At 39.6% G+C, this 24,207-nt stretch overlaps 1 protein-coding gene across 1 annotated transcript in view; it reads left to right on the plus strand.

The window, feature by feature from the left end:
* The first annotated feature begins 19,084 nt into the window (after positions 1 to 19,084).
* PDE3B (phosphodiesterase 3B) overlaps positions 19,085 to 24,207 on the plus strand; it is a 159,854-nt gene continuing 154,731 nt past the window's right edge. Inside the window, exon 1 of the mRNA XM_045825337.1 lies at positions 19,085 to 20,918. Within this exon, the coding sequence (XP_045681293.1) occupies positions 19,944 to 20,918 (975 nt within the window). The 5' untranslated portion in view covers positions 19,085 to 19,943. The remainder of the gene's footprint in view (positions 20,919 to 24,207) is intronic.

The raw sequence follows: 24,207 nt of genomic DNA on the forward strand, positions 1-24,207 counted from the left end.
AAGCGAACAGAAAGATCATTTAAAAGCTAATGCCAGATGATAATGATTTTGAGGCCTCTCAATCACAGGATTGTGCAAGAACATAATATTTGTCCTAATGAAGACTAGAAGTGTGTGTGTGTCCTGGTATAGTTTTTCATTTTCCTGTACCAGCTCTTACAATGACCTATTTCAGACATGGATGAAAACTGTGAATGTATGTGTTACTTTTTTAAAATATAGAAACAGACATTTAGGTAATGGAAAAGGTCATTTTTGTGAGATGTCTAGTGAGCACAAATGCATTTATTCATTTTATTTCAAGATCATCTTTCATTTTATTATTAGTGAGAAGCATTTGGCAAGATTTCAACTTCAAGATTTCATGAAATTATCTTAAATATAGAAACATTAGTAATGAATTGGCATATAGTAACCACCATTTTTTCCTATTAGGTTAAATGTCTGTTTCTATAAGCAATTATTTCTTCCCAACTTTACAGTCATTTTTCTTTTGTGTTTCCCTTGGAAACCTGACACCCTCAGAAAAAATATTCCAAGCACTTTCACTTTAAAGGGCAACTCCCAATCTCTCACATTTCATTTAAAACTCTGGTCAAGGAGTTAGCCTAATGTCACATCTGTCTATCATATCTGATGGTTATTTATGACCTGGAAAAATAAAATTAATGAAATGGGTGTTTTTTAGGGAGCCAGAAAATGTTGTAAACACTTTACATTTAGTACCTCATTTAGTCCTCACAATATCCCTATGAGTTAGGGTCAGTTCATCTGAATCAATCTAAATAGGCAATCTTCCTGAGTATACCTAATTTATTAATTCATATATTATATATAAATTCATATTTATATATATTATAAAATATATAAAGAATGTCTGTTAACTCCTGGGTTCTGTCCAAGGTGCTCTAGATATAAACATATATAAGGCTAGGGACTCACCTTTTAGGAGTTCAGGGTCAAGCGGTTAGTATCCCTAATTGCAGCTGATTTGGTGGACATTATGTAATTGATAGAGCATACTAACAAGGCTTCAGGCATGTAGTATATGGCAATCTATATGGAGAATGCATTCCTTTCTATTTAATTAGAAGAGAGAGTCAGAAATAGTTCACACTCCAGTGGGACAGAAAATAATCATTTAAGCTTTTGCCTCTAGGCTATATTAAGTCTTCTGTTCTCTGTCATAATAAACTCTGAAGGGATCTGGATGGCCTGGACATCCCATTGAATGGCATTTGGACATTGAGGGATCTGGATGGCCTGGATGCTGGGGGCATCATGCTGATTGTTGAGGATGAATAAGAAGTGGCTAGTATGCCCAAGGTCTTGATAAGATACAGTGTTCCAGAGGGTTGGAGATATATGCTATAAAGATCCAGGGATTTGACACTTCAGTGAAGTTTTTTAGGGGTCCAGTGGTCAGAAGCATGACAAAATATCCCCTTCAAAGTAAAGAAAATTACTGTATCTTGCATTTGCTGCCACAAAGGAGGAAACAGTGCCTGTCAAGCTTCTTTGTGTTCCGGATGCAACACATACCAAACCTACAGATACTATTCCATACACTGACATAGAAAGCTGCCAGCTTTAAGTGATGAAGTCCACACTACAGTGTAAATAGCCTCACCACTTGGGCAATATGATCCAGCAGATCTTATGGTGTTGGAGATGTCAGTGGTGGGGAGACATGCAGTATCTTATGGCAAACCCACTGGGAGAATAATGATGTAAGACCCTGGGATTCGGGGGCAAGACCATGCCATTTGCAGCCTTGAATCATTTGCCTTTGGAAAAATAGCTCTTGGTGAGTTATTGGGCCTGGTGGAGGCAAAATGCTTCATGGGACACTGACCAGGGTTCCAGAGCTGCCTATGAGCTAGGTTCTGTCAGATGTATCACATCATAGGTTGGCGAGGCCCACCAGCAGTCCATGGTAATATGGAAATGATACATCTGCCCAAGCATTACAGGGAACACAGCAAACTGCGTGAGCAGATAGCCCAGAGCTACTTGTCACTCTCAATAGCACTGGTCCTCAGCTTGCTCCTGTGGCCACATTGAGGGTCCTGTATGACCAACTGAAGGAGAAGAAAAAGCCTAAGCTTAATTTATGGATGGGTCTGTTCTATATGTGGGTAAAAGCTGAAAGTGTACCATGGTTGCACTATAGCTACATTCAAGGATAGCCTTGAAAGACAGTAGAGAGGGAAAATCATCCTGATGGGTGGAGCTGTGAACAGTGTACCTAGTCATTTATTTTTTGTGGAACAAGAAGTGGCCCAGTATACACAGATATGGGAAGTGGCCTGGAAAGAAAAGGGTTGAAAAATTGGAGACGAGAAGGCATACAGATGAATGTGAAGAGTTTTGTATCATATATTATAACCCAGAAGAAAGCGTCTCCATGGAAGAGGCACTGAAATTACCAAGTAGATACAATAACTACACCAGTGGACACAAACCAATCTTTGTCATTGGCTACCCTGGAACTGCCAATGATGGACACATGGATGAAGTTGCCATGATGACAGAGACAGGCTATAGCATGCTATAGCATGGGTCCCATGCTATAGCATGGGTCCAATAGCATGGTTTTTCATCACCACAGCTGATCTAGCTTCTGCTGCTTTTGAATATTCAATCTATTAGCAACAGAGACCAATGCTGATATATCATTATTTCTTGATGAGACCAACAGGCCACTTGGTAGTAAGTCAACTACAAGAGCTAGTGGTTTGTCTTCACAGGGATAAATGCCTATTCTGAATGCAGTCTTGTATTTCATGATCTCAGTGCCACAGCCACCACAGTCTGGGGCCTTTAAATATGCCTAATTCATGGGTATGGAATCCCACACACACAAAAAACATCTGAACAGATGATCCACTTCACTGTGAAGGAGTGAAGTGGGATTAGACTCATGGCCATGGAGATGAACTAACCATATCGTGTGCTGCAATATTTAGAAGCATCCAACTCCACAGAACACTGAAATAGCCTTCTAAAGGCACAGGTCAGAAACAACACACCTTGAAAAGGATGCAATGCCATCCTTTTCAGAGAAGAGCTCAGGCTTTTTCCTCCTCCTTCAGCTAGTGATATGGGAACTTCCAAACCCCCTATAGTCATAGGTATGTTTCAACTGTGGTGAATAACATGAGGATTCAGGCTAAATTAGAGACAAATGGTGCCATGTCTTCAGTAGGAAGAACACAGTGGACACCAGGGGGTGGGATCAGGAATGGCCCCACTTACCATCACTTCCAACAACCCACTGGGTTTTGTGTGTGTGTGCTTCCTACACTTGCAATTATGAGCACTTAGGGCTGGTGGCTGTGGTCCCCAGGAGTGTACTCTTGTCAGGGGACAGAACAAGTGTCTCACTGAACTATAAGCTATGGCTACTTCCAAGGCACTTTGGGCTACTTGTGTTCAGAGACCAGCAAATGAGAAGGGTCATCACCATTTGGCAGGTATTCAACCTTGATCATTAGGAAGAGGTAGTGCTACTTTTAATAGAATTAGGTATGGAACTTAGGTGATTTACTTGGAAGCCTCCTGTTACTCCCTTGGCCAACTGTAACTGTGAATGGACAAGGACAGTAACCCTGACTTGAAAAAGGCCACATTGCCAAGGACTAACACTCGTCAGGAATGAAGGTTTGGGATACACCATGAGGGAAGCTACTAAGACTTGCCAAGGTGATCGCTGAGAGTGATGGGATTTAGAATGAGCAATAGAGGAGGGAGAGGATGAGTACCAGGTGCAGCCCCAAGACCAACAGCAACAATGGAGGCTCTGGTTCATCTCACTAACTTTCTGCTTCTAAGTTTTCTTTCAGGAGGAAAGGCCCTCAGGGACCACGGAGGATCTGTTTCCTAAATCAGCATGGAGAAGCAGATTTGTCCACAGCATGTGGTGGACTGGACAATCATGAAAATATTCTACTCAGATCTGCTCTGGGGAGCATAATTGACTGTTGTATCCAACCCCTACCCTCTGAATCCACCAGTTTTTATACTAAGCCAACACTTCCCCTGGCTTCTCATAGCCAATGATAGCATGGCAGGGGTATTAATATCAGTTCATTCCTAGGAGACAGAGATTTATTTAACATTTGACTTTGTCTCAAGTATTCCCCATTGGCCTGGTTGAAACTTCCTTAGAATTGTGCTGTAGTGTAAGGCACTTTCTACCTAATTTTCTTTCCTTCCCCCTCTCTTTCACTGATGTCAGACTTGCATCACAGTCTGAGGGCTCGTCCTGTGTTCTCTTGCTTTCTCACCTTTATCCTTCACAGGAATTTCCCCAGTAAATATAACGCATGTCTAATCCCATCTTGGCACATGTTTCTCTGAGGACACAAACTAACATAATGTCACTGGGGAAATGGAACTTTAACTAACAAGAAAATAGTAGGATATGAAAAAGTAAGTCTTAGAATCTACCTTCCTGTTCTCAATCTCTAGCAATTGCTCAGACAATCGTCACATTATTGTCTGGAAATACCAATCTACAATTTCTTTATTATTTTTGCTACCCAGAAAAGGAGGAAGTACTAGCAAAAGAAAATGAAGGTAAGGGAATTACTTCCTCCATCTTTAATGGCTCTTTCACTTTCTCTTTACAGTGTTTATTATTATTTAAGCTGTAGTCCATTGTACAGTGTGGCATTCTGCAAATTTATATCACTTGACATCTGTGCAAACCTATACCTATTACAAGAAAACCACTCAAGTGTGTGCTCTAACCCAAAGCATAATTTTAATCTATGTAAATGGGAGAATTTTGTTATTGCCCAGTCAGCTGTTCCCAGATATTATGAATCTTGTATAGTATTCTGATTTTATCTTTGCTATTAACATTTGGGAACATCTTTTGATTTCCTGAACCATATCTTACTTAAATAGAAAATAGGGGTAAAGGTATTTAGCTCTCTAGAGGTAAAGAAATACAGTTGCTCAGATGGGACTTTTATATAATAACTATATTTCATGGTGTGTGTGTTGTAGGAAAAATAAGCTTATGACTTGGGGTCAAAAGACATGAATTCAACTCTCCAACTTGTCAGAAACCTGGGCAGGTTGTGTTACCTATTGAGTCTTGTTTACCTCAGAGGTTGTTGCAAAGTCCACATGCAACAGAACATGTGAAAAGGCTTTGTAAATTGTGTCATATAGATGTGAGCTTTCATAATAATGATGACAACTAGGGAATTTCTTTGGCACAGCTTTTGACATACGACAGATATATGTAGCTTAAAAGAATCAGGAAGTTAATTTAACTCATTGTATGAGTCTATTAAAGACAACATAACAAAATACTGCAGATTGGGTAGCTTAAACACGTTCTAGGGGCTGGAAGTCCAAGATCAACGTGGAGCAGGGTTGTTTTCTCCTGAGGCCACTATCTGTGGCTTGCAGATAGCTACCGTCTTGTCATATCCTCTCATGGCCTTTTCTCTGTATAGGCACATCCCAGGTGTCTCTTCCTCTTCTTATAAGGACACCAGTCTTTTCAGATTAGGATCCCACCTGTATGGCCTCATTTAACCCTAATTACCTCTTTAAAAACTCTATCTCCAAACACAGGCATATTGGGAGTTAGGACTTTGACATATGAATTTTGGGAGGGTATAATTTAGTCTATAACACTAATCTTTATGTATGATCAAGGTCTAGATACTACCCAGTACTACCCTGGTCTACCTCTGGATAATGTGGTTCCTGGATCTCCCACATCAGGGTCACTTGAGGTGCTTGGTAGAAGTGCAGATTCCTCAGTCCCACCAGGGGTTTACTAAATCAGAGTGGGACTGTGGTTCAGCAATTTGCATTTTTACCATTGGGTAAAAGTTATCTAGGTGATTTTTGTGCACTGAAGTTTAATAATTGCTAATATGATTTAAAGCACATAGAAGCTTTGGAGTCTACCTGGGTGATTCTTGGCTCCACCAATTACTAGATGTATATTTTTCACCAAATTACTTAATATCTTTGTGCCCCAGTTTTCCCATATGTAAAGTGAGTATTGTTTACTACTTTCAGGTTATTGTCAGGAATAGACATAAAGATTAGAGAACCTAGATGCTGTAGGTTTGTTGGGAACTGCCCTGCCTGGTTGCAGAAGCTGTAACCCCCACCAAGGTTAAGGCTGAGAGAGCGACCTTGGACCATAAGCCACCAAGGAGACAAAAGCTTATCTCCCTGGCAGGAGCGCCACTTCTGCTCCTTTTACTTCATCCATAACTGGCCCCCAATGCTCGGTCGATTAGCCAATGACGGACAAGATTCCCCAAGGGGGGAATGACCTAAGACAGGCACAATCATGTGGGAGGTCCCCAAGGAAGGACTTCGGGGCTACAGCAAAAGGGGGTGATGGACCTTTGCCCCTTGGCTTTGACAAAGCCTAAGTCCTCATTGTCTGCGAGAAATCTCCTAATCTCTTGGCTACCTTACTTCCCTTGCTCCACCTAAACCTGAAACAATGACAGAGGGTGGTGCAGCCCTGTGCTGGAAAAGGGTAGGTTCCCTGGGCAATCAGGCCTAAGAAAGAATATGTAAAATCCTGTGAAACCTGCTTGGTTTAGAATGCTCTCAATTAACTGATAAGGGTCTAAGCAAGAAGTAAGTTTGTTCCTCAAAGTTTTGCATCTGTTTAGCTATCTGACCCTGACTCAAAATAGGCCCTCAGACTTCTTTGTTATTTATTGTTTGATCCTTACTTCCTGGCAATGATTAATGAGCTTTACCTGAATTCTTGTGTAAACTGAACCCAGTAAAAGCCCATTGAGGAACAGGCTCCTGGCCCTTCTCCTTTGAGAGATCGGCCATCTTTCCTCCTCAAGCAGATCATGTCTTAGTAGACTTATTCTCATCTGTGGTGGCCAGGGGGCCCTGTGGGTGGAGCCCCCCCCACCACATAGGTTCTTCATAATTTAAAATTTTTTATCATTTTTCATGTTCTGATAAAATAGTGGTTCCATGAACACTTTCTTCATTTTTATGCTTTTTCCTTCCTTTCAATGCCCTTCTCTATCATCTTTAAATCCTACCCATTCTTTAAGATCTACTTTAAATTTTACCTACTTCATGTCACCTTTTCTGATCCCCATTGCAATCTGGCTATCTCTTATATTTGCATTATAGTTATTTGGGAATGCCTTGTTCTCCACTGGGCTTTGACAACTGATCCGACCCCAAACACATACACATATGCAACATACATATGTGCAACACACATTCCTTGGGGGTACCTAGAACAGAGCTTAAGTAAATATTTGTCAAATTAAATCAAAGGGGAGCTATATTTTCAAGCTGAAGATCTGGCTTAATTCTTTACAAAATTCACTCTCTGAATGCTCATGATATTGAATATACTGCAAGAAGTATAGCTTGTAATTTAGGAGTTAGTAGTGTACAGGAAAATTTGAAACAATTCTGATAAATGTAAATGTTTGCAGGAAATGAAGGTAATATTTTTCTTGACTCTCATATCCCAGTAATCAAACAGAAGTGGATTGTTTAGTTCTTATTATGAATATGTGGCTAGAGAAACTGCTTGTGATATAGCTCTGGAAGAGTAAAAATCTTGAGAAGGAGGTTGATGAAGGATGAAGGAATTTTGATTGTTGGAGAAACTTGGAGCCTACAGTTTATTTTGAAATTATTTTTAGTAAAGATTTAGTCAGGTTCATTCCTATGAAGGTTTAGAAATGTCTGGTCTATTTTATAGCACAATAAAACTTCATGGTTTCCTGGTTGGCTGGTATTTGTTTAGAGAGAGTGGGTTGCTGGTCCAGACAACATTTGAGAGGCTATAATGAGAGGAAATCTGATGTAAACCTTTTCACCTGTGAAAATGAAGGGTCGCTAAGTAAGGAATAAAATCAGCCATACCCACCAGGTTTACTGTTTTAAAAAACATAGTTTTGATTTGTTTAAAGTCTTGCCCATATTAGAGTAGATGTTAGTCATCCTTTTAAACATGATTACACAGCCCTAAAAGACAGTATTAAAACCTTGAATTTATATAAGGGTTCTTGTTATTTTTCACAGTTTGCACTTACATTTAATATAGTTACCAAAGCACCAAACCAGGCTACAGAGTTGTCACTGGGAATAGTCCAAGCATAATTCTAGTGAAGACTGATGTTAGGTTAACTGCTGCACTGCAATGAATCCTGGTTATTTAGCAGGAAAAGGATGTTAAATACATTTGCTTTTGTCTGAAATCTGACCAGATATTTAAAAAATTCTCTAAATATATAAATCTACACCTTACTTTTCATTAAAACTAGTGAATTGTTTACTGTTTCCAGAGCTGGTGAAAATATTGTGATATTAAACAAAGAATGTTTAACAAGATCATTTACATGATCTTATCATCCAAGTTTTTTCCAAAATGATTTCTCACCAACTTCAAAGGGATACAAGAAAAAAAAAAAGAATCAGACTAAGATTGTACTACTTATTGAAGATGGATAACAACTGCTTAGTTAAAAAATCTCAGTGCTATATCAGATATTTGTTTCTTTATTATACAGAATCTGTAATCTCACTGTCTTTTTTTTTATTCCTTTATTTATAGGACACTACTATGAATACAAAATAAGTGCTAGTTTATACTTCCTACTTATTAAAATGTAGGGGAAACTATAGGTCTTCCATGAAAGAAAATCAGTTATTGTTAGGCTGGAGTCGCTCAAGAAGCTGGAGGGACACAGAGAGCTAAGGAGAGTAGGGTTTATTGGGGGGTGTGGTGAGGGGGGGAAGAGGGAAAATAGAGCCAACCGAGGGAGGTTAAGAGGAAAGTGGAGCCAACTAAGAGAGTTTGGGACTCGTTCGGTTGTCCTATGGTTGGGGTATTAGAGGCTGATTGGCTAGAGCTGGTTCCTGTTATGCCGGATAAGCCAACCCCAGACCCTAATCTTCTTGGGCAGGGTCTGCAGGCAGCTTCCCATGGTGCCATTTTCTCGCCTGATGATTTTCATTCCTCCTAGGCCTGCCTAGATCTAAGTTATTATTATTTTTTATACAGGAAAAAATGTATGTTTGTGTGTGTGGTCTTTATATTGTTACAGTAACCTATTTAAATTATTATTATTTTTTACCTAAAACAAAGATAATGATGAAACTAAATGTTAAGCTTTTTCTTGACTAGACTTTTTAGAATGAAACTTTTCTTAACGTTAACATAAATATTCATTCCTCAATCCACTGTAATCTGGCTTCTGCTTTCACCGTGGCAACTGTTCCACCTAAGGTTGACAATGGTGTAGATACTCTCCTGTCCTATCTTTTTAGAATGTAGTATTTTACGGTTTTTGTCCCCCTTGTTAAAACTTCGATATTTTGGTACATGACACCACTCTTGCCTGATTCTCTTTCTAACTTTGCCACTTTCTTTTCAGTCATCCTTTTGAGCAACTCTTTGTTCCCTGTCCTTTATATGTTGGTATTCCTCAGAGTTCAGACATTGATCCTCTTCTCATACTACATACTCTTCTGGGGCATGTCTCGTTTTCCTCCCAGGGTTCCACCCTAGGCTTCTAAACTCTCTGGTCTAGACTGCTCTCTGGAACTTCAGACTCATATATCCAAATGCCAAGAAACATCTCAACTTGGATTCAACCTGTTCAAAATGAAACGTCATAATCTTTACTGTCAATGACTTCTCTAGTACTTCTTATCCTGGTTAATGATTACAAGATATTCTAGCCAACTAAGCTAGACCTAGGCAACTCCCTTTGCATTCCTCCCCTTTTTCCCTCTATGGAATTGATCAGAGTTCTGTAGTTGCTATATATTAATTAAATCCTTCCTTTCCATATATACTATGCTTGCCTTACAGAACTCTATCTTCATTTGGCCTATTATTATGGTTTCTTAAATGATTTTCCTGGCTTTGGTTTCATATTCTTCCAAACTACTCTTCATGCAGTACCATCACTGAAATTTGAAATACACAATTAAAATTAGGCATGCCAAAAAGAAATTGGTCATGCCTGTTCCCTGATTAAAAGCCTTTAACCGTTCCTCATCATTCACAGAATAAATTCCTGGCTGCTCAGGAAGGCCTATAGGGCTCCTCATGATTTAACTTCCACCCATCCATCCAGCCTCATTTCCCCATACCCTTCTTCCCTCCATCCCAAGTCATATCAACCTGATTACAGTTTCAGAAATGTCCATTCTATTTCATGGCTCTGTGTCTTTGCAAATAGTACCCTTTGTGTGAAATGCTCTACCTTCTTGTCTACCTGGGAAACCTCTATTTATTTTTTAATACCCAGGCTAATATCTTTCTTCTGTGAACTTCTCTTTGTCTCACCACTGTACTTGGTCAGAGCTATATTTGAGCATTTCATACCACACTGCACTTGTTTACATATTTTCTCCTCTACCAAACTGAGGGCAGGGACTATATCTTATTCATATTTGTACTTTTAGTATCTAAGACAATGGTTGGCACATGCTGAATGAATGAATAAATTTTTTGCAAGGACAGATATTTTCTTGTCTTCACTATGTTTAATGCTACTATGCACAAAATTGGTTGTTAAGGTTTGATTTTTTCCCTGTTACTCCATGTTACCACATATAGGCACAAAAATCAACACCTTTTCAGCAGAATGAGATATAAGATATGTAAGCCCACAAAATTATGATACTGATATGCAGCCATTCCTTTAAAAATTAATGTATTAATTTTTTTACACTCAGTACACATTAAAATCTCTGTAGCATTTGCCTTGTGATGAAAGACAGCTGCTAATTTACCTATTTGATTACATAGATAAGAAGACAAAAACTTAGTTGAACAAAATAGCTTTGAAAGCAAGCCTTGAAACCAAGGTGAACAGATGATATAACCTTAGGGGTCTCCTTGGAAAAACTCATAATTGATAGGATCCTGGAAAGTCCTGAAAGGATGGGGAAGGATAAGAAAGAGGATTAGGGTGTAAGAATAAACTAAATTTGCATTCACTAAGTACCTAATCATTGTTAGTCATTTTACATATTAATTTCATAACAATAACCCTATGAGGTAGACATTGTTATCCCCATTTTGTAGGTGAGGTAGGTAACATGAGACATCAGTAACCTCAAGGTCATGCAGCTACAAAGGGTAACTAGATCTGACTGCTGCTAAAGTTTCTTTACAGTGTGCTGCCTGCCTTTCAAATACAGCTCTCAGAGCTGCCATGCTGCTGTGTACAGCATAGAAACACACACAAAGACACATTATTTGCTCCTATTTGCAATGATCATATGCAGATGGCTCACTAGTAGTTAACAGTAATATAACTATAATTTTATTTCTAATCCCAATGCTTATTTTAAAAAATTTTCCAATGAATACTTTCATATTTATTGATGATGCTAGATGAATTGGATGAATATTTTTGAGTTTCTCTTGTAGAACAATGTGAAACATCCTAACTAGGTTTAGTGGAGAAAGCACACTTCTAAATTTTTCTTTGGTGTTCCTTGCTTCTGGCTCCATTTGGAATCTAGAAATGACTGCTGTCTAGGGTAAAAGGCAGTTTAACTCCTGTATATTGCTTGGTCTGGCAGTTTGTCGTTCTCCTGGGCAAGAATCCAGCTTGTGGTAGTGAGGTGGTTTTGTGGCAGAACTCCACAATTAACCACAAGTTCAGTGTCAACGGTAGGCTGCCACCGTAGTGGCTGTGATCCTTCAGATCTGCTGGGATAGTCAGAGCTGAAGAAACTACTGCTTGTCTAAGGAGGGAGCAGGAAAACTTGGAAAGAGTTTGCATTGCTGTTTATTGTTCAAGGTTCAGGTTTTAGGTTTAATACAAAAAATCCAGGATTTTTCAGATTAGCAGTTATAGATGTAATACTTTTATCTGCTTTTAAAAAAAATATAGTGGATTTATGGCATAGATGCAACTGTTGTTCAGAAAACTAGAGATATTAAAGGAAAAATTCTTAAAGTAGTAGAATATACTCTTTCATAGCAAAAGAAATCCAGGTACCATCACTTGAATTAAAAATAAGTTCACCCACACACTCTCTTAAACATTTATTTTATGTATAATGTTTTCTTTAAACTTAAGAGAAAGGGTTCTTTTACTGATTTTGTGCAAATGGATGTTAAGAAAAATATTTTTCAATAATCTGGAAAATTTTTTTATTACATTATATGTTAGGTGTTTTTATTAAAATTCATGGCCTAAAGCAAAAAAATCAAAGGACATACAACTAAAAATTCTGATTTATTAAAAATGTTTTGAGAAATACAAACACTTAAAATTTTTTTTTAGTATTAACTAAAGATAATCTGCTAAGCATGGCATGGTGATTGAGCTGAGACTGAATAAGAATTCTTGTGTTCAAAGCATATATTGAAAAGGTAGTCATGTAAATAAAGAAAAATTCTAACAACATACATCTTTATCTAACAAATAGTAACAATAAACTCCAGTTCCATATTATGACCATACCATGTCTCCGACCTCCTCCTACCTTATACTTTTTTTCTTTGCTACTTCATACTTTATGCTCCAGCCACAAGACACTTGAAATTATCCAAATGCACCATAATTGCATTCCTCCAGATTTTTGTGCTTGCTTACTTCTTGTGCCCAGGTTATCTTTTCTCCCTACTTTATTTAGGTAACTTCTACTCAACTTTTAATTCCAAGCCCAAAAATCTTTCTCAACAGCCCAACTCCGTACCAGATACTCCCTCCCTGGTCCGAGTTAGGGGTCCCTCATCTGAGCTTCCAGAGTATGCTGAGTTTACTTGCATCTACATTATAGCTTCTATCACACTGGGTTGTAGCAATCTTTTCACTTTTCTAGCTTTTACTATAAACTCTGAAGGGCAGGAACCACACCTTTCATCATTGTTTCCTTGTCAGCTAGTACAGTGCCCAGCACAATACCAGGCACCTAATAAATACTGAATGAATGAACACATTCATTAAGGGAGAGAGATTAAATGTTGGTGGAGAGGAGTGCATAGGACAATTGAGGAAAAGAAATGAGGGAATTAAACATAGAAATGAAAGAGAGAAGGCAGGGAGAGGAGAGAGAGACAAGAAGACAGCTGTCCAGATGGACACAGGGGAGAGAACTGGAATTGGGAGAGAAGGAGAAACAAACTGTTGAGACAGCTGGACAGTGGGGAGATGGGAAAAGAACGATTCTCTTCTTTACTAGTCCTGAAGCACTGTTCCCCACAGTTTTTATCAAATAGTCTCTTGTGTGCATTGCCCTATCTCCCACATAAAGTTGCCCTTGAGGAAGATAGTTCTAAAGAACTTTACAGTTTTTTAATGTTCTAAGTAGCATCTAGCTCAGTGCTCTGCAGATAGTGAGCACTCAATAAATATTACTGAGATGAACTAAACAATGAGTCAAAGTGAGGTTCAAATTCTGAGATGAGTGTTAGTTGGAAGGGAAATAGCTATTGTTAATGCACTTAGGCAACGGAGTTGCCACTGCACACAGAAAATAGAAGGATCCTTTCTATACCAGAGAAAAGAAAGCCAGTCTGTTTTTATTTTCAAATGAGAGATTGTAAATGTTAATTCTTTCATTCTTTCAAAAGCTTTTCAGGTTTTCACTTATCTTAAGGAAAGTCTCTAGTCTTAAGAATTTGTAATCTCAACAAAACTATTGAATTTACTGGCTGTTCCTAAAACTTTGATATTTAAAATTTGTCAGACTGCTCTAAATCACTATCCCTGAGAAATTAAGGCTGAATTTGTTGAATTCCGAAAAATTTCTTTAGAAAGAGTACTCAGTTCTAAGCATTTTCCCAAATCCAATTCAAGTCTACTTTTTATGCTCCATTTCAGAAGTTTGAAATCTTTCTTTCTTTTCTTCTTCTTTTTTTTTTTTGCCCAAGGGTTCCAAAAAGAGGCTTTGGGTCAGAGAAGGAGATGCCAGAGACCTGCCTACTTTTAGGCCTGGGCCCAGGCACCTCTACTTCAATAGGAACAGTAATTTTAAAAAAGCTCTTAAAGAGCTGGTAACTATTATTCTCGGGCTTTTCAACTGCTCTGAGCAAATCTTTAGATGCTGTTGCATAAACCGTCCTGAGGAGTCATGGGCCTGATCGTGGATGGGACAGTGATAGTGGCTGGGTAGAGTCCTGTCCCTCATCCTACCTTCACTACCACCCATTCCTACTTGTATTCTGCAATAACTATAATAGAGTCACAAAACATGCAGCTTCTGATCCATTTAAAAATATTTAATTTTGGAAGGGAATTTCTGGGAATACTGTTCTAGAAATGGATTTTCTTTATGTTTGGATTTTACATGTAAGAAATAATACTATCTTCCTCTTCTTTTTAAAAAAGATTTTACTTATATACTTTTAGACAGAGAGGAAGGGAGGGAGAGAAACGTGAATGTGTGGTTGCCTCTCATGCACCTCCTACCAGGGAATCTGGTCTGCAATCCAAGCATGTGCCCTGACTGGGAATCAAACCAGCAACCCTTTGGTTCACAGGCTGGAGCTCAACCCACTCAGCCACACCAGCCAGGGTGAAATAATCCTATCCTCTTTAAAACAAAAGTTTGGAAACACAACTATAAGGATGAGGAGTTACACTTACCAGAAGTTAGGGCTAGTAGGGAAGAAGATCTGAGACCTATTATGAGGTGCATTTGTTATTTTGGCTTCTCTGTGGATGAAGGTTCAAGAAGAAAACAAGGGAATTCACAGAGAGGGCAATTTCCAATTTAGCAATGTTGAGCACCAGAGGTCTCAGATGAGGAAGCGAGTGTTCTAACAGTTGGGTTGAGCCCAGTAACAGGACCTCTCAATTGGCACTTGTAAGGTCAGACACATGGGAAGGGAGTGACATCTAGAATGTTTGTCAATGGGGCCCTTAGACTAGTATTTAGGGGCAGAGCTTTTGGCTCTAAGACTGGAAGGACCTAGGCAGGGTGTTAGTCCTACTACAATTAATGAGGGGCATTGCCAGTTTATTGGTAGTTACCTAAAATGGAGAACAAAACAAAATTTTCATGCTATTAACTGGAGCACATGGGAAAATAGGTCTTTGGAGCTTGAGGGCAAGGACTTCATTATTAGAACACAGGACTATGCAGGGGTTATATTGCACCAGAATCCTCGGGATCTGGGTGGTAAATTCTAGGTTTCCATGTCATGGATAATCACATTGGGAGAATGATTCCAGTGCAGAGATCATGGGTTAAAATGTGGGGGAAGGAAAAATCAGGTAAAAGGCTGGGTAGAAAGTACTGAGGAAAGTCAAATCTATGCTATGACTTTAGGTCTTTTTTTTTTCACGACAGACATTGGTAATATATTCTCAGACCTAAAGGCAAGAGCTAAGTAATTCTATTAGTTGTTTAACTCTGGCAAAAGAATAATTAAATAATCTGAACACTAAGAAATGCAGTCTACTAATAATCTTTGACAAAGACTATAAACAGAGAAGGGAGTTGCTATAAACATAGCTAGCTCATTCTTTTTGTGCATATTTTTAGTTAAGTAAACTGATGGCCTTTGGTCACGTCCTTACATTTTATTTTAGAATCCTCTCAGGTGCTGAAGTTGGTGTTCGCAGGATGTACTCCAAATATAGGTAATTTAAAAAGCTGGGGTTTCGCCTTACAGAGACATGGGAAGACAGCTGAAACAAGGGTAAGGGAGAACTGGGAAGTATAAAGAGAGCTTTGCATTTTATTTTCCAGACAACAGTCCTTTGATATAAACCCTTTTATTTTTATTTGTCAATATTGAGAGTTTGCTTTAGCTTGGTGGTGCAAACAATACAAAGGTTGCTCCTGGCAATCTGAAACATGGATCCGAAGGATGCCTACACACAGTGGTGGGCAAAACTAGTATACAGTTGTGAGTACATGAGAGTTTATTCTTTATTAATAAATAATTCTGTAATTATTTATTAATTATTGTATATTTATTAATATACTTTGCTCACCCCTATATTTTGGATATACAGGAACTATAGATTTTTTTGACATTCAATATTATTTCATATTAGTTTTAGGTGTACAGCATAGTGGTTAGACAATTACATAATTTACAAAACGGTCTCCCCAATAATATAAATATCTACCTGACACCATACATAGCTATTACAATATTATTGAGTATATTCTCTATGCTGTGCTATACATCTCCATGACTATTTTGCAGCCACCAATTTGTACTTTTTAATGCCTTCACCTTTTTTCCTCAGTCCTGCAACTCTTCTCCCCTCTGGCAACCATCATTTTGTTTTCTGCATCTATGAGTCTATTTCTGTTTTGTTTGTTCATTTATTTTGTTCTTTAGATTCCACATATAAGTGAAATCAAAAGGTATTTGTCTCTCTCTGACTTATTATACTTAGCATAATACCTTCCAGGTTCACTCATATTGTAGCAAATGGTAAGATTTAATTTTTTTAAAAGATTTTATTTATTTTTAGAGAGAGGAAAGAAGGGAGAAAAGAGACAAACATCAGTTGCTTCTTGTATGTGGCTCAACCAGGGATCAAATCTGTGACCTAGGAATGTGCCCTGACCAGGGATTGAACCTATGACCCTTTACTGTGCAGGATGGTGCCCAACCAACTGAGCCACATCAGCCAGGGCAAGATTTCATGTGTTTTTTTTTTATGACTGAGTAATATTCCACTGTGTATATATGTACCACAACTGTTTTTTTCAAATCCTCACCTGAAGGTATGTTTGTTGATTTTAGAGAGGAAGGAAAAGAGAGAGAAACATCGATCAATTGCCTCCTGTATGTGCTCCAAATGGGGATCAAACCTGCAACCTAGGTTATGTGCCATGATTGGGGATGAAACCTGCAACCTTTTGGTGTACAGGAGGATGCTCCAACAAACTGAGCCACCTGGCCAGGGCTGTATCACAACTGTTTTATCCATTCATCTATTGATGGGTACTTCAGTTGCTTCCATATCTTGGCTATTGTAAATAACGCTGCAATGAACATAGAGACTACACCAAACTAAGGTTTTGCACAGCAAATGAAACCATCAATAAAATGAAAAAACAACCTATTGACTAGAAGATATTTGCCAATGATACATTTTATAAGGGTTTAATATCCAAAGTTTATAAAGAACTCAGACAACACCAAAAAACCATACAATCCAATTAAAAAATGGGCAGATACTTCTCCAAAGAGAACATACAGATGACCAACAGATACATGAAAAGATGCTTGGCATAACTAATCATTAGAGAAATGCAAATTAAAACCACAGTGAGATGTCTCACACCTTTCAGAGTGGCTATCATCAACAAAGGCACAAAAAACAAGTGTTGGTGAGGGTGTGGAGAAAAGGGAATTCTCCTGCATTATTGGTAGGAATGCAGATTGGTGCAGCCACTATGGAAAATTGTATGGTTACACCTCAAAAAATTAAAATGGAACAGTCTTATGAACCAGCAATTCTGCTTCTGAGTATATATATATATATATATATATATGCACATATATATATTTGAAGAAAACCAAAACATTAATTTGAAAGGATATATGCACTGCTATGTTCATAAACCATAACTTTTTAAGACTAGAAGTGACTTTAAAGGTCATCAAAACTAAATTGTTTCATTTTACATCTGAGAAGAGTGAGGCCTGTAAAAGTTATGTGACTTGCTTAAGCAAGGCATGAATGGGTAGCTGGGCCAGGACTAGAACCTGTGAAATGGATTTCTAGCCCACTGTTATTTCTATTACTATGCCTATCCTACCTCAGATGACAATCCAGTGTTTTAAAAAAACAGCTTTATTCTGGACTTGTTCTAATTTTTTAAAAACATTCTTAAACTGATTTTTTAAAAGATTTTATTAATTTATTTTTAGAGAGGGAAGGGAGGGAGAAAGAGAGAGAGAGAAACATCAATGTGCAGTTGCTGGGGGTCATGGCCTGCAACCCAGGCATGTACCCTGACTGGGAATCGAACCTGGGACACTTTGGTTCACAGTCCACGCTTAATCCACTGAGCTACACCAGCCAGGGCGACTTGTTCTAATTTTCAAGTCAATTTCTTATTTCCTATGAGAATTTATGAGCAAATTCAGTAATGTTCATACTACACTTGTCATGCCCTTTTGTATAAGCTCAAGATGTATCCATTAAGTTTCCTACTTTAATCTTTCATTGGTAATGATGAGTTCTGCACATGTTTTAAGAATGTATTTGCTGAGTTCTGTTAAAATGAGATTTAAAAAAATTTTTTTAATTGTCATGGTGGAAAAAAACCCTTAGGATTTTTACCTTTTATGACAAGCATTTGAGTAATCAATTTGAAAATGTTATTAGATATGTTTTCCTTTATCTATGAGACAGAAAAGGAAAGGGAATTCTGGTCTTTTTCCATCTTGGTCAAATTCTTGTGCTAATTTCTCAGTGATTTCAGCCATGTACGTGAACTATGACCACGTACGAAAAAGGTCTGTTTTAGGTCATGGCTGTGGGCAGAGATTAATTGGTGAAAAATGGGCCTGTTCGTGGGATTTACCACACAGTAAGGTTTCTCATGTCCCTGGAAAAATGTGGAATTAGCTCTTTGAGCAATGCAACCCTGTCATGAAGTTGAAGGAGAGTTTTGGTAGAGGGAAACACAGTTCGCTCTCTAAGGCAGTTATGATTGGTTAGATTCCAGAGCAGTCCCTTTGGTTCAGCAAAGTTCTCCCCTCTTTCAGGTCAGTGTTTTCTACACGTTGCTAATTTCACTAGTAATTCACAGATCACGCCTTATTGGGCTTCTTTCTTGGCACCGATCCAAATTGGGCAATGGTCTTGGACATGCCTCCTAATTCTCCCATGTCCCATCTCTAGAACATGCTGTTACAGTGAAAAAATCTTCGATGTGGACATAATTTCGCGACAGCATAACTTTCCCATGCTTACTGAGTGGGATACGGCTGTAAACTACTGCGTATACAGGGCAAGGGTACGAAGAGGAAGGATGTTAGTTCCTCGCCTGTGAAGGTGGTTCTTGAGAAAGACAAGCTCGATAATATCTACTTGGATGCTCCCAGAGACCACTCCCTCTACGTGCACGGTCCTCCCTAACAGACACTGCAAGGGTCCTGGGCCTGCTGTGTGGCCCACGTTGCTGTTAAGGACAGACTCAGCCCCAGCGATGAGGGTTTCTTCTCCATGCACGTAGTGGTGGCTGCTGGCCCTATTAGGTCACAGCTCTGCGGCGGATGTCCAAGGGCCCGTCCTGAACCTGCGACTGCATCCTCTCCCCTCAACTTGGTTTACCTTCTAGGCACTCCCCTTTGGGACCACAAACACTCTTTACCTGACTCCAGCAGTGACCTGAGGGAGCTAGGCAGGGTGTCTGTGACTTACCCTCAAAGGGAACTTGCGTGCCGGGGGTTCCAGCATGGTGGGCCTGCCCCCTTCTATGCGAAGAGGACCCCACCCGTCTCCCCTAGCCCTGGCCGCTTCCCTGTTCCGGCACACTGAGGCGTTGGGGTCCCGGTGAGCGTCTGTGGCTGGCGGCCCGGCTGGCAGGCAGCAGCGGGACAAGGCTCGGGCGCGCGCGGGCGGCGGGCGGGGCGCGTGCCCGGCCAGGGCAGCCGCGGGGGAGGAGCGCCCGCCAGCCGCTCGCGCGCCCAACGGACCGGGCTGGGGCCGCGAGGTAACTGTTGCAGCCCGCGGGAGTTGGGAGGCAGCTACGAGTCTCCGGTCCCGAGAGGTGCCTGAGGGAAAAGGAAAAGCCCCTTCGGCCCTTTTCCACAGCCAGTATGTCGCGGATCCCGCTGCTCCTCCGCCCGCGCGGTGGGGACCCCGGGCCGCGGCGGCGGGCGCAGCCCTGACGCGTTACGGAGCCGGGGGGCGCCCGCAGCGCAGGGGCAGGGGGTGAGGGAGCGCCAGTGGCCGCTGAAGTCCGAGCAGGGCGTACTAGCCCCGCGGCCACCCCCGGTCCCGGCCATGAGGAGGGACGAGCGAGACTCCAAAGCCATGCGGTACCCGCAGCCGCCGGACGGGGCCGGCTTACCCCCTGAGAGTATGAGGAACGGCTACGTGAAGAGCTGCGTGAGCCCCTTGCGGCAGGACCCACCGCGCGGCTTCTTCTTCCACCTCTGCCGCTTCTGCAACGTGGAGCTGCTGCTGCCGCCAGCCTCCCCCCAGCAGCCGCGGCGCTCCCCCTTCACCGGGGCGCGCCTCGCGCTGGGCGCCCTAGCTGCCTTTGTCCTCGCCCTACTGCTCGGCTCGTGGACCGAGAGCTGGGCTGCCAGGGCTGCCAGGCTGTGGACCCTGCTGCGTGTCTGCTCCCTCAGCCTCAGCCCCCTCTTCAGCATCGCCTGTGCCTTCTTCTTCCTCACCTGCTTCCTGACCCGGACCAAGCGGGGCCCCAACGCCGGCTGGAGCAGCGCCGGCGGCTCCTGGTGGTTGCTGGCGCTGCCCGCATGCTGTTACCTGGGGGACTTCTTGGTGTGGCAGTGGTGGTCTTGGACTTGCGGGGACGAAGACATAGGGGCTCTGGCCCCGCACACGCCCCCGGCGGCGACGGGCAGGTTGTTTTTGGTGCTGAGCTGTGTGGGCTTGCTGACGCTCGCGCACCGGGTGAGGCTGCAGCACAGCATCCTGGTGCTGCTCTTCTCCAGCTCGGTCTGGTGGGTCTCGGCCACTAGCCTCGGGTCGCTGCCCTCAGCCCTGCGGCCCCTGCTGGCTTGCCTGGTCGGGGGCGCTGGCTGCCTCTTGGCCCTGGGGTTGGATAACTTTTTTCAAATCAGGGAAGCTCCTCATCATCCTCGGTTGTCCAGTACCGCGGAAGAAAAAGTGCCTGTGATTAGACCCCGCAGGAGGTCCAGCTGTGTTTCATTCGGAGAAACTTCGGCCAGTTACTATGGAAGTTGCAAAATGTTCAGGAGACCTTCGTTGCCTTGCATTTCCAGAGAACAGGTATGTTAGCAGAAAGCAAGGTTTGCTAAGGAAGTGAGTGCAGTTTTACCGCTTCAGTTCCTTAGTTGAACTCGCTTATTTGAAACCATGCTAACTTCCAGGGTGGGGAAAAAAGAGTTTTATTCTGGAAAGAATTCCTAAAATACAGGAAGCTTTTTAGAAATACAGAAGTACTTTTTGTGAAATAGCAGACTATATTGCAGTTTTTAAAGACTGTGTAATAGGTGAGTTCTCAGAAGAATGAGTTATGTGCGGTTTCATAGATTGACTATTCCCACTTTGGCATATTCTGATGTACATCTTTTTTGTGCCGTTCATCTGTTGCAATGGTGATATCTTCTCAAAGATAACATACAGCCATTAAAATGAGTGAATTTTAAGCAGTGTGGTCTTATTATTCTTGGTATTTGAGAGGAAGAATTTGAGATCTTGTAAATATGGATGAGCTTTGGAACTGAGTCTTGTTTGTTTAGATGGAAAGACTGTTGGAAGTAATTTTAAAGAACTCTTTACCCCAAATTCTAGCAGTATAGGCTAATATCTTTTACAGACTAACACATGGTAGTGTATATTTGTTGCATAATGAGGACAATGTTGTAACAATTTAACCTTTAAACTTATGTCTGGAAAGATGCCAAAAGCATTTCCAGTTTTTTTTTTTCTGTAGTTTTACATGGTTTTGTTTTTTAAAAGGAATTGAAACCATCATTAGGGAAGGAGCCTCTATCTTTACGTAGTCTTGGGAAATCTTACCTGTTCTGTATCACCAGGAAACTCATCAAGTGTGGCTACAGTTAACTGAGCATTTACTAAGTGCAAAGTACTTTACATATGTTTCCTTAAATCCTCACAAGAACCCTGTATGATGGGTGACATTAACTTAATTTAGAGATGAGCAATATGAGTTTTTTAGCAGTTATCCAACTTCACACATCTAGTAAGTGGCAGTGCTGGGATCTTAAACTAGATTTTTCAGTTTTCAATATTATGTTTTAAGCAACTAAAAGGATGTTTTAAGCAACTAAAAGGATGAGTGTAGAGGTTTTGTGTAAGAGAGGAGGAGTTTATACCATTGGTTTTCAGACTTTAGTGATAGGTTTTACACTGGGATCCAGTATATGTAAAAACTGTCTTATTCTTACTACATTTGATGCTCTCTTCTCTTCAAAATAATTGACAAACCACTACATTGATTTCATGACATGTTTAACACTAACCCTTGTGGTGTTCCAGTGAGACTATACTTTGCTTCTTGAACAGTGTTTTCAGAAGCCGCTTTTGTGGTCTGTAGTTATTTGGCTAAATACTTGAAAAAAATTGTTCAAAAAATGCTATGTCTTTTGTTTTCTCTTTTAACTGCCAGTGATAATAGACAGTGCTTAGGAAAGTGCGTATCAGAAGGAAAATTGTTATGAGGTTAAGTGTAAAGTAATTGTCAGCTGTTTTCTTAGGATGGCATAGCTTTTAACAGTTGATTGTAAATGAAGAGACTGCATTTTTTTAACACTGGAAAAAATGTTTTAGCATAGTCTCATCACATTTGTAGGTAATTTTCCTAATTTCACACCATTACATTTTAACATGTTTTAAATGTAATCTGTTGCTGTAGTCAACTGTGGCTGTTCTGTTGTAAATTGAAGATTCCTGGTTTTCTTAATCCTAGTGTGGTGCTTTTTCCATTATAGCAACCTTTTTCAACCTTTACCTTAGTTCACTGTTATTCCATTTATTATTTGTATTAGAAGAAAATACAATTTGCGCTTTTAAAAATGGAATATCATCTCTTTGCAGAAAACTCTTATATTCCACTATGAAATAGGACCTTTTTGGGGGTCTTACATATATACTAATAGTGTAAGTGTTCATACGTTGTTACTTAATCTTAAGTGTTATAAAGTAATACTATTTTTGCATTACCAAAAACTAGTACATATTTTTAACTTAACAAAGATTGTACTGAGATTTTTTACTTATGCTTATTTCTGTTGTTTAACAGTGGGTCTCTGGTTCTGTTTGCATGTATATTATATTAAAGAAATGAAGATGAAACCAGTGCTTTTATGGAAGTGGATCAAGAGACTTTCTCATTTTCAAAGTGCTAAATTTTGTATATGACAAGTGTAAAATCACTTCACTGTTTCAGAAAGTAAGGGGAGACAGAAAGATGTTGAGTAAAACCTGATAGAGGGGGAAATGCCCTGGATTCATAGGCAGAGGATAGAGAGTAAGGTCTTGGTTCTGCTGTGTAAGCCTGGAAAAATCAGTGAATTTCTGAGTCTCAGTATCCTGTGAAATCAGAGGTCCCAATGGATGAATTCTGCAATACCTTCCAATTTTAAATTCATTTCTTTTGGTTAGTTTATACTTTCTGTAATATATAAGTAAAAGTATAAACAAAATATCACAAATTACTAGTTTTTGAAGTTTTACTTAACTGTTGAATGTTGATACTGCTAACCGATATTTTCCAAGGTGTAGTAATGGTTGGAAAAGATGAGCCAATATTTTGTATTTTTTGAATAGAGAATTTTAGAAGTTATTTGTGGGTTCATTTTTTGATTAGTAACAAAATTATACTTTTATTTCCTTAAAAATTTTATAAACATCTTTGAAAAACAATTAAAACTCATGTCTGTGTAAATATTTTAAATTGAGAGTAGACTTAAAATACTTCTTTAACTTTTGGGATGTTGTGTTAGGTACTGGGTTGAAAAGTAATGGCATATGTTTGTAAAACATTTGATTTTCATAATTAGATTTATAGTAATATAAATGCTATATATATATATATGTCAGTTCTTAACTAAGTTTTTTTTTATATATTGTTGGTAAAAGCATTTAGAGATTTAAAGTTTAAATCTAGTTATTATTGACTGTGTTCTGCCTTGGTGGGTTAATGGAAAGAAGCACTTAAGTTTGTAGTATATTTGCCAAGAGTCAGCTGAAACTAATAGGAAGTTTAAAAAAAAAATCAATTGTCTACATAGATGGCTTTGACCAGAATTTAACAAGTTATACTTCTACGCCATTTTATTTGTATGTTCTATAATGAAGTATTCAGCCAGATCATTTTGTTTGTGATAGCCTAGCTAAATGAGAGGTTTTGAAAGTCTTAAGTTAGTATGTGAGATATTTTTCTATACCTAAAATGCTAAGTACTTTCTAAATGGTTAGGTAAATATTTTAAAATTCTGTGGCCTTTAAGCCCATAAAGATTATGTAAAGTGTTAATTTTATTTGAAAAAGGTATACACATGTAGTATGAAGGTGTCTAAAAATGATTTTTAAG

Source organism: Phyllostomus hastatus, unplaced genomic scaffold, assembly GCF_019186645.2.
Source record: "Phyllostomus hastatus isolate PE091 unplaced genomic scaffold, TTU_PhHast_1.1 phas_scaffold_585, whole genome shotgun sequence".
Taxonomy (NCBI): Eukaryota; Metazoa; Chordata; class Mammalia; order Chiroptera; family Phyllostomidae; genus Phyllostomus; species Phyllostomus hastatus.